Consider the following 12,090-nt stretch of genomic DNA (forward strand, 5'->3'; position numbering starts at 1 on the left):
TAACATGGTTCAAAATGCAAATGATTGCAGCCAATCAGCAGCCAATCCCCTGCAACAGAACGTACTTGATACTGAAATCAAAATGTAGTGAAAACCAAAGCCAAAATTTTGAATACAAAAATCCCAAAACCATATTTACACAAAGTGACAGGAAGCCAGTGTTCTGGCTGACAAAAATAAATAAAATAAGTTATAAAGTCACACCTTTAACAGCTGTTCTTCAAAAGACAAACATGGAGACAAGCGACCGCCTGCACCTCATGTCCACATCTTGTCTGGTGTTCGGTGTGTTTTTTAAACCTTACCATCAGTGGATTCTTATGTTCAAGACAAAGCCATAAGAAAAGAAAATTGACCGTCATCGACAGGGACTGAGACGATGTCTTTGTGTCTCAATTCCAGTCATTCTCATCACAAATGGCTGAATGAGGAGACTTTGGAATGGAAACGATAAAAATGGCTGAGACTGGAAGTGGTGAAAAAAAAGAACAAAATGTAAGAAATGGCTCGTGAGACACTTTTCAATAGGAACGGAACGGAGATAGGGAGACACAGCTCGGGAGAAAATGAAGTATCCATTTTCCTGAAGAAAGAAAACAAGGGTCACTTAGCGTGGAGAGGAAAGGGATGATGGGATGGGCGGAGGAAAAAATGGAATGCACGCTAGATGGACGGGTGAGCGTGAGTGATGAGGGTTACCAGAGGTGTGTGAATGGGAAATATGTTTTCATAAACATACAGTATCTAGGTCCTTCTGATCAGACACTGACCAGGAAACACAATTCTGGTCCCATGTCCCGTGATGGATGAGAATGGAGCTCCGGTGTCAGCCCACTCAGCGCTCCCCGTCGACAGGGACAAATCACCGAGCCGCCACCCCTCTCAACGCGCAGACCAATAGGACTAATGGAGCCGTCTACAGTGTTTGACTGGCCTGACGGTGTTTGAATAGACTCCTGCTGCCTCCTTCATGAGATTTATAAATCAACCTCTGTGCATTAACAGCCAGTAAACATGTAATGAGGTCATATCCATTTCAAAATGCCAGATAAAAAAGGCTGCTATCTCTGCAGAAGAGGCGGGGGAAAAAAAAACAGGTCGAACATCAGTCCTGGTACCGTCATGTAGTCCCAGATGTCTGGATGTATCTGCTCACTTTTGGTAGATTCAATGGAGAAAACATGACAAATAAAAACCATGTTTATCTGCTGTCCTAAATCCTTCCTTCCTACATTCATCCCTTCCTTCCTCCTTGCCTTGATGCCCCATTGTTTATTTAGTTATGCTTTTTCTCCTCCTCCACTTTCTCTTCTTTTCCTTTTCTCTCTCATTTGTTAATTCTTTCTTTATCTTTCTCTTATCGTTGTCACATGAAATATCTGTATATCATTCTTATTTTTGTTCCTTCAATATTTCCTTCATTCCCTTCCTTCCTTTCTTTCACCCTTCCTACCGTTCCTTCTCTCCCACTTATTTCTTTCCTCTCGCCCTCACTTCCCACCCCCATTTTCTTCCTTTTTTGATCACAGTTATGATTTTCCCAGAGGTGGGCAGCAGCAAAATCACATAACTGTGGCCGATCCGCTGGAAACAGGAATGGGCCAAAACGAGGACATGGTAAATGAGCTCCACACTCGCTGGTGACAGGTTCTTCAGAGAGAAGACTTGTTTTTGCTGACCTACATCACTTTTTCTCTTCAATCATCTCTTTTCCCAGACGGCCGCTGGCTTTGGATGAAACCACAGGGACCAAAGGCCCAGCCTGAGAAGTCCTCAGAAGCCTTGATGCACTTTGATTGCTGACTAGAACTCGCGATTGAAAAACTCAGCTGTGCCAATTGATAATAGGTGGCAACAACGCCCTGCTTGATTAACGCTGGGCTGGATTGTCTGGCATGTCACAGAAGGAGTGCAGAGAAAAAAAGATTACGTTTGATTTCCAGTTCAGTCACCTGAACCACCCTGTCTCTGAGCAGAGCAGATATATATACAGTAGAACCTCGAGATACGAGCAAGACTTCGAGCAAATTTTTGCTTCGAGATACGAGTAAATATTTGAGATACGAGGACATTTACAAATGCCAGTCCACGCCGCCTCACTGGTTCACTTCACGTGTTCGTCGACTTCCCTACGCATCTCCCGCGAGTCTTCAATATTGGTTTGCGTTAGCTAGGTGATTTTCTCTCTATTTTGTGCATTATTCTTCATAATAGTGATGAGTCCTAAGAGAGTGAGAGGTAAGGATGGTAGTGAGAAGAAGATACGACTGATGACCATGGAAATAAAACAGGAAACTGTTGATAAATATGAGTATGATGGCCGCTAATACACACACAAAAAAAATACGTAAGGTTAACTCAAAGTTTATGTAAGTTACGTAGTGTACGTGTAAGGTACGCTACGGAATCAAGCGTCTACGTACGGGCCAACTCTCTTCCCTCTCTCCTAATGCCACCATTAGCAGCTACTGTATCGTCTGTCTCGAAGGTAAGAACTCATAATTAAAACCACATTTTATTTGATATCACAGGAATCCTTATATACTATAATGTTTTTGTGTGCGTATCTCTATAGCAATTAGACGTCTTTCTTAAACTCTTAAAGTAGAAAATGTACGTTTTACCGTTCCACATTAAGGGCTATGCAGCATCCTGGATTCAAACAAACAACAACAAATAACCGTTAGGAGTCTTTTGTTCACCTGACCCTATTTTTCTTGAGTCTGGAATATAAAAAGCCAGAGTTTACAGACGTAAGGAGAACATGCGAAGGCAACACAATCGACCCAAATCTGCCAGTGTGTGTGTGTGAACTCCTGGCAGAATTAGGATTCCATCTGGCCTCCTTTAACCAAGCCTTGTTGGCTGGGACATTACATCACAATGAATACTACATCTGCCATAGGAGCTCAACAATGAAACAACCGAAGGCAAGTCTTTCCTAACCAGCAGACACAAAGTAAAATTATGAAAGACAAAACTCGGAAATTAACTTTTTAAAGAGTTGTATCATGTTGTCACGTGTATGTTGATGATCTGAGGGATCTGTATCATCTGAGGTGAGATGATAGAGGAGTAACTGTAGGTGACTACAGTCAGTCATCCTGAGGATCTTCAATCATCTAACTGGCAGTGTCACATTAGTGGTTCAGGGTTTGTCTTAAAATCATCTATAATAGCACGAGTAGCTGAATGGATTTTTTAAATCTAAAAAATATACTGTATGCATCGGTTTTAAAGATATTCTGTATGTAAAACATAAATGGAAAAGGATCGAAAAAAAACCAAAATGTACAAAAGCATCATCACATCACAAACCGACTCCCTGATCAGCAAACACTTCCTGTTTCAGGAGTAACAGTACCAGAGCGATGGCAGTGTTTGGGATGGTTGCAGTTACAACCTTTCCCTGAAAATCTTTTTGTCTCATTTTACAAAGACAAACTGTCGTTCATTGGGTTTAGTGGCAGCTCCTTTATATCAATTTACAATAACAATTGTAAGCCTCGAGGCGATTAGCTTGAGAGACAGGTGGGAAAAATAACAGGCATTAAGACTGGAAAGCTTTGATTCCCTGTATCCATCTGTATATGACTGATTCCCACACTTTCAATTCACACTGTGTGGAGGCAAACGTTAAAATGTTACATATAAGCGATGTGTTGATCGTGATTCATGACAACAGTCTGCGCTAATGCAGCCGTGATTACAGTGATCACTGAGTCAACCCTAAAACGCTGCAGAAATGGTGGCATTTTAACAGTGATGCACAAACCAAACACCGGGGCTGCAGGGCTCGCGGAGAAAGCTTTTCCATATCAATTTGTTTGGATTTACAGCATAGAAGGTGCATTACCAAAGGTCCAGTCAATCTCAAACACTAGAGTTTTTGCTCAGATAGCTTTGGAATCAAATGTCATAATGGGACATGAGAAGCTTCTTGGATTGGTTATTGGATGTTTGTCAGAAAACCACAACAATCAAATGTGGACTTTGTTGTGGTTGGGTTGATTCCTCACAGGGTTCGGAGTTCTAAGTGGGGAATTGATGTTCTTAGAGGCTTTACACACACTTGGTCAACGCTGACACAACTGGGTGATGAGCTCTAACCTGTGAACTACTTTAACCCTGGTTATCCTCTGTGGGATGTACCACTGCAGGCACCGGGATCTAACAATGGAAAGAACAATAACAGCAGTGACACTGATAAAATATTTAGTCTGTTTGATGTCAAACTCTCTCTGTCAAACTGTCAGACCAGGGGAAGACGTAAGAGTTCATGAGACAACAGCTGACTGGGCCGGATCAGAATTTTGGAACAGAACTTGACAACACAGCTTCGAGCGGTGGATCTTTGACAACTGTACTGTTGTTGTACTTTTGTGTACTTCTGATATACTGCTCTGAAACTTTAATCAGCAGCTGTGAGAAAAAACTCTGTGTTGTGTTTGGTTGTTTACTGTGAATACTTTGATTTAACAAATGTGTATTGAATCTCTAGACACCGTAAAAAGCCATTCGTTTTTTTTTTACCCATTTATAAACTCTTTTAAATCAAATTTTCTCCTGGTAAATCCTACTGCTCTCAGCTGCATGTGATTTCATTAATAAAACAGCAGGGGAAGAAAAATCTCCATGGAAGGGACTATTTTTATCCTGCAGCATATTCTCTAGGAAGCTGCAGAGTAAAGGTCTCCCACTCTTTCTGTGTCTGACAGTGTCTCGTCTCCTCACATACATCCTTCTCTCCGGGATCATCCAGTCCAATTGTTCTCCATCTGCCGGGCTCGTCCAAACCAGCCGGCGAGGCAGCAGACAAGCTCAATGATCTTACTGGAAAACTATACAGACAGAGAGATTAGTGAGATGGACTGATGGGGAGCAGTTGTTCTAGGTAACCAAGGACACCAGATCTGTTCCTGTGATCCCTGCAGGTATAGACTTTCTGACTGTGATTAGAGTCAGGGGCCGGACAGCGCTCCAATGCCGGCGGACGCAGGGCAGACAATGGACAGACGAGAGGTCCTCATCCTCACACTGACATTCAGAGCTTTTAAATCTCAATATGATTTGTCCCTGGTTTTAAAGGTTAAAATCGTTTGAAATCACATCCTGAATGAAAACAAACACCACACCTGTTCCAAGAACTATAAAACGTAGGGGGGAGAAAAAAATGTTCTTTTCTTTCAAGGGAGCAATTTTTCATCCAGCACAAATTTGCAGATGACCTAGTTAGAAAAGCACACTTGGATGCACAGCAAAGAGGATTTCACAAGACGCATTTATTAATAACAGAGCCGTCCACAATGGTGGAGACTGGAGTCTGAGGACCAGGATTAAGCTCAAACTTTTATCCCTGCCACAGTCTGAGATGATAACAGAAGAGTTTGTTTAGTCCCGTGTCCTGCATCTGCCGGAAGATGTTCATCTGTAAAAGCTGCTGTGAGAGCACTGCTAAGATGAGAGGGTAGCATATTTTTAGGAGAGCGTTTCATCTGACTACCTCTGATAGATAGATAGATAGATAGATAGATAGATAGATCGATAGATAGATAGATAGATAGATAGATAGATAGATAGATAGATAGATAGAGAGAGAGAGAGTGAGAGAGATAGATATATATATATATATATATATATATATATATATATATGATTGTGGGAGAAAGCTCTAACAAAAGAGTACACCCCAAAACAAACCAAAAAAAAAAAAAAACAAACCAAAAAAGAGATGGGCAGGAAGGCAGGAGAGAATAACACACTCCTGCCTTAACAGAGCACACACATTTACTTTATATATGGGAAAGTTAGAAAAAAAGTTTTAGATTAACCTTCTTAGGTTCCAAATGTATTTTTTTAAAAGTCCTGAATAATATAATTAATATAATTTATAATTTAATTAGGAATATTTTTCCCCTCTGCGTAAAATTCAAAATTTCAAAATTATTTTTCCCGCCCATGCCAGGTCAAAACATATATATATGTATATAGAGAGATAGTTAGGAAATTAACTGCAGTTAAAGAGTTCATAACTCCAGAAAACCAATAGTTTTCTGTGCATCCAGACAACAATCATCTGAAAGAGCAGAGGTTTGCGTGACTGACCTGAATGACCCACAGTGTCAACATCCCATGAATATATGCCATTATTTTGGCCTGAAATGACGTCAATGTTTCCATAAAAAACAGATTATGCTGTATGGAGGAAACAGATTGATGCTCTGAGACTATAATCACTTCAATAAACTCTTAATGAATGCTAAAATTCAAGGAAAGATTTAAGACATCCCATTAGTCTACATCACACTACAAATGGATGTGATTTTCAAACCACTGAATTAGTGCCTGTTAATCAGGATTGAAGGTTTTCTATTCTATTCATTTTTAGCCTCCCTCTTTCTCTCTCTGGTTACCTCTTTTCAGGTGTGGTCTCATTTTCTTTACTTGCTGGAGCTTCCTGTAGATCTGGGAGGTTGGCAAAGTCATCCTGTTCAGCCAGGCCGATCGCAAGAGACAGAACAACCATCTTCCCCTCACTGGACACACAGACAGACAAAATACCACAGAAGCAAAAATGTAGTCCACACTGTACTTCTTGATGATGTCAGTCTTAATGACATCAGTCGACAAACCAATCATTGTTAAGGCTGAAATCTGGTGGTGTACTTCTGTAGGCACAGACACACCTGATGCAGGAGGTCAAATTCCAAAATGGGGACATAAAGATGGCCACAACGACATGCATGTAAGAAAATCCAAAAATAAGCAAAGAAAAGAAAAAAGCCATGAAATAAAGAGGCATCATTAAAAAGCTGTGAAGGTAATACTGAATCTATTTTTTATGAGGTGTTTCCTGACTTTATTCATGCCTGGAGTCATTCAAATGACATCTCACTGAAGTTTGCTGGGCTGTAAATTCCAAAGGCTGTTCAGTGACCTCAAATAAACACTTGGCCGCAGCACAGTCACAACAACATAACCCACATACATCCACAGAACAGGTTCCAATGCAAGTGTTATTAAAAAACATGTCTCGAAATAAAGATTTCTGGTCAGCGCGTTTAAATTTAGCTCCTCCAGATTTTCCACTGATCCTCTTATCTTTCAAATCTGTCAGTCATTTTTTACTTTCACAGCCCACATGCTTTTCATGCAATGCTTTTCCTTTCTTTCTCAGGCAAAACGCAAGATGAAAAAAAAAACACAAAAAAAAAACCAAAAGCCCCAACAAAGCAGCAGTTCCTCTGGAGGAGGCACGGAAAACATAAAATCAACCTGGCAGTTGTCGATAGCGTATATTTTTGCGAGTCACTGAAAGACCTGCAGACTGTGTATTACATTTGACGGTGCAGGCGTGACACAAGTGGTGATGGGTATGGACAAATACAGAAAGTGACCCTGCTGCATTAATACCCTCCTACAAACTGTAAACTGGTGGTTCCATAGTGTAGCGGTTAGCACGCCTGCCTTAGGAGCAGAGAGTCCTGGGTTTGATTCCCAGGGGAACCACATGCTTGAAAATGTTAATCCTCCTCTGTCAGTCGATTTGGATAAAAGCGTCTGCTAAATGCACAAATGTAAATGTACAAATGTAAATGTACACACATGCAGGTGTTTCACGTTCTGTGTCGCGTGTATGCGCATACTTTCCCTTTGAGCATGAGAAAGAAGGGCGTGAGTTATTCATAGTGCGTACATGCTGATTGAGAGACATTGATCGAGAGTAGCAGAACAAAAAAAAAGCAGCCAGTGTTGAGTACAGGAGCAACTGTATTTCAATAACCTATAACACCAAGGCAGAGGTTAAAGCCTGTAGGTCAGTGGTGTCAAACATAAGGCCCAGGGGCCAAAACCGGCCTGCTTGGGTGTTCAATCCGGCCCACTTGATGAATTTTGAAAATAAGAAAAATACACAATGTTCAGGATATTTTTTGTAAAATCATTAAATATGAATAAATAAAAATAAATATCTAATATTCTTGTTTTTGCATGAAAACAAAGGGGAAAATATGAACTTATTGTTACTTATAGATAATTCTGTTAGAATTGTACTTGTCCGGCCCACTTGACGTCTATTTAGTTGTAGTGGTTGTATGTGGCCCGTGAGTCAAAATGAGTTTGACACCCCTGTTCTTCTAATAACCTGCATGGACACGTAAGAACTGTCGAATCATCAGTGCAGCTACAAAGAGACAGACACATGAACCTGTTGCTGCTCATGCAGTATTGATATGGATTTTACATTTCACTGTTCTCTCTTAAATATTCTAACCCCTATAAGAAGCACATTTGAATAAGTTATAATTACAAATGTTATTTGGTCAATTCATTTAAACTATTGTTTCTCAAAGACTGGGTCGCGACCCTCAGGTGGGTCACAAAAGATTTTTTTTGGGTCGTATCGCATCATGTTTCCCAGGAGTTCACGGTCATTGCAACAGCTGTCTGCATCCAACCTCAGAACAGCTGCTAGTTTAAAAGCTCCACCTGTGGTTTTGTTTAAAACTCGAGTAAAACTGCTCAGATATCACTCAGCAATGAAATATACTCATTCATTTTCAGTTATGGTCAAGTACACCTTTATTTTGTGATTTACGAATAATGTCTATTGACTTGGGTCGCGAAGGTTTGTGACTTTTAAAATATGGGGCCCCAGAAAAAAAAGTTTGGGAAACACTGATTTAAAAAACAACAAAAAAGCTAGAGAGTTGTCCCTTTTTAGGAAGCAGAAGAAAGGAAGGAAATCCTGCACAGTAAATCCCAGCTGTGCACCTTTGAAAAGAGACACTGGTCATAAAGCGTTTATGCTGCTCCCTGATATAAAAGACAAATGTTTGTGTTGGTTCCTGTTCAAAAACAAAGGGGAAACATATTCACAGTCTGCTGTTGCTTTTAAGGTGTCTGTTAAAATGTTATGAATGTGGTGCTGGACTGAGGGTAGACTGGAGTTTTCTGAAATATAAGTTAATGCCTTTGGGAAATAGTTTTGGTTGATTTTAATATACAGTATCTTATAATATTTGGTCATATTGATATCTTAGTTGAAATGAACAAGAAATGTTTAAACTGCTACTTTGTGAAGAGAATACTGCTTGGAAAAGACACCATGTTTATATGAAGTGTTTACGACCCTTATGTTATTGTTTGTTCATATATTATACTCAAATGCATGTGCACAACACGCTACTCTAAAATGAATTACATTTTGCACTTAATAAGATTATTCACAACAAATGACACATACTAATGTGATTGATCATTTGTAATGGTTGCCCAGCCCTTGATTTCCACTGTTTTAACCCTAACCCCTGTAATACATGAAATCAAACATGACATCAAAATGTCTGCCACCATTTCTACTGTTTTAAAATATTGTTATATAGCTAACATTGTTGATATCGATGTGGTTTCTAATTCACTACCAATAAAAACAGCAGCTGTTCAGCAGCTTTTTTTTTTTCTTATTGTTTCTGAAATGTTGTTTAGCGAAAAGTAAATCTCAACGACACTCACAAGAACGACTTCATGTCCAGTCCTCTGTGGCGAATCTGCTCCACCATGTGATCCCAGCTGCCTGGATTTGACCTTGAGCGGCCTGCCCCAGTTCCTCTGTACCGGGAGGCTCCAGCCGGACTCCCCCGGACCCCTCGCGGACCCCCGCGGTGACCACCTCCGCCGGGGCCCGTATGAAGCTGGCCCAGGCTTTGTGAAGTGACTGGGGGATCGTTGGGACCCGGAGGGGGCTGGTGAGTGAGGGGCTGTTGGAGACTCTGCTGACGGACCAGGGGCCGAGGACGAGCCACCGCCGAGGATGGAATGTGTTCCAGGGTGGAGGCGGAAGAAAGAGAGGCGTCGCCAAAACTGAGCAGACAGAAAGGAGCACCGAGAAGAAACACAGTGAGAACATGGCAGACACTGAGGCCACGAATCTGGTTTGACTAAATGAACGTCACTGTGTTTACAGTCGTCCTCCATGGCTTCACAATACTTTGCCACTAGTGCAGGGTACTTCAATAAGTAGATCGAGGATCTACCAGAAGATCTCAAAGGGAGTGCTGGTAGATCCTGAGCAATTAAAGAAACAAACAAAAAAAAACTTTAAAAATGATAGATTTAATTCTATTTTAAGATGCTAATCACCAGTGCTAAAGTAAGGACCATAGAAGTATTGAGTCAGACGGTGTTGTGCCATACAACTGTAGCCATTTAATCAAAGTAGGAAATATATATCTATAGTTTTCAATATAGGTAGATCACTTTACCCTGGTCATTTAAATAGTATCTCCCAAGCCGAAAAAGTGTGGACACCCCTGGACTAGTGTGACCAGGTGAGTCACTTAATTATATATTTTCTATAATTAGATAAGACCTGTGAAAACCTGTGAGTGTTATGTATATTGTGCCAGACTAATTTCTGTCACTGGGTGAAACTGCTGTGATATTGTATAGCTTGTGCACATGTTATTAAAATGAATAGAAATAAAAAAGACAATTAAAATAACAATATTAATAATAATTATATAATATATATATATATAAAGTATTTTTCCCACTCAAACAAAATCCACATCTTGGGACTGCGAGCTGGTCACTCTATTTGCCACTATGGTCTGCAACCACCTGAGTGAGTCAACTTCCTGTATACAGATGACACAAAGGGTCCACTGTAGATCTACTCCTGGTTTGGTGACACCTTCACAGTACCAAACAAAACAACACAAAACAGGTGAGCAGTGAAGAAGGAAAGTGATTATACCCTCAACTGGTTTAAGACCAACTTAAATCAACAGGGAGTTAAAACCATCACCAAGTCTTCTTACTCCTCTCATCTTCCTCCTGGATCCTCCACACACACCTGCTGCTTCTCACACCGCTCTCTTTTTGACCTCGGAGCTCCACGGCTCTCATTCCTCTCCGTCCATTCATCATTTCCTCACCCTCAGCCCTCCCATCAATCTATCTCCACACCATCTCAAATCAATGTTCCTCACGTCTGCTCCCTAATTACGGCCTGCTACACTTACAATCATGTAATAGTGCTTAACCTCTTATCGTCCCTTCAATCTCTGCCCTGCTCGATGACTGTAAGCCTGTGCTGAGCAGCTCTGTCTGCAGCTAATGCTGCGAAGGAGGATTTACTGCCTGGATCTAAATTGTGTTTTGTGTTAGCTGCTCTCGCTAGTGTGAACGGCGCTCTAACTCTGCTGGAGAGCGAGAATCAAGTCTCCCGAACACTGGATTAAGTTCATAGACGAGCGCTCAGGAAAAGCTCTGCTTTCCCTCATACATACATGGAGACAAACTAATTATCTGCCCCCGGGGCAACATACAAGAGATAAGGATGTTTACATGTTAAGATTGCTGTTGCTAACTCTGTGACGCTAAACTAGACATTTAATAGGTTGAAACCACCAGTATTTATACATACAACAGCCAAGGATTAAACTTTATAAAGCGAGGTTCTGATAAAAGATACACAGCACAGAAAACTAAGGTGCAAAAATACAGTATGGAGCAGAAGGTAGACCACCATTAAATATGGTTAAAACATTAAATTGTATAAAATGTGTATAAAATTTAAAGAGTTTTATTAACCATCAAACATCATAATTTAACACTCTCGTGTTGACGGCTTGATTGTCACACACCTGTCTGATCTGCCCGTACCTGCCATGTGTGTGTTGTGTTTTCCATACATGCATTTTTCATGTGTTACGTGATAATGTGTGCACAGTGACCTAATAAGGATTTTACTGCTAAATAATTGCATGTAACGTTCTGTGCGTTCTGCTCCTGCGTGTTCAAACTGTGAGCGTCTGCACAGCAGAAACATTAGTCATTCACAGGGCGAATTCACCGAACAGGAGCAGTTTCCTATCGGTGACGTCTATTTTCACATTTCTCTCTGCTTGAAAGTCAATTAAGGTGACGATAAACCTTGAATGATTTAATCATTAGGCAAAATTGAGTAAGGTTAAAAAAAAAAAGAAAAGAAACTGAAGGCAGTCAGAAGATAGAATGAGGGGGGAGGATAAAAAGCTAAAAATAGAAACAAATTGCTGAGGCCAAATTGAAATTCAAGATGTGTGT

At 40.6% G+C, this 12,090-nt stretch overlaps 1 protein-coding gene and 1 non-coding gene across 2 annotated transcripts in view; one reads left to right on the top strand and one right to left on the bottom strand.

Moving 5' to 3' along the window:
* syt7b (synaptotagmin VIIb) overlaps positions 1-12,090 on the bottom strand; it is a 74,491-nt gene that overhangs the window by 16,517 nt on the left and 45,884 nt on the right. The window contains 2 exon segments of the mRNA XM_025055502.1: positions 6,414-6,536; positions 9,514-9,861. Coding sequence (XP_024911270.1) covers positions 6,414-6,536; positions 9,514-9,861 — 471 coding nt within the window.
* trnal-uag (transfer RNA leucine (anticodon UAG)) lies at positions 7,437-7,509 on the top strand. Its single transcript has one exon. It is a non-coding gene; the product is annotated as a tRNA-Leu (tRNA).

Source organism: Cynoglossus semilaevis, chromosome 5, assembly GCF_000523025.1.
Source record: "Cynoglossus semilaevis isolate Cse_v1.0 chromosome 5, Cse_v1.0, whole genome shotgun sequence".
Taxonomy (NCBI): Eukaryota; Metazoa; Chordata; class Actinopteri; order Pleuronectiformes; family Cynoglossidae; genus Cynoglossus; species Cynoglossus semilaevis.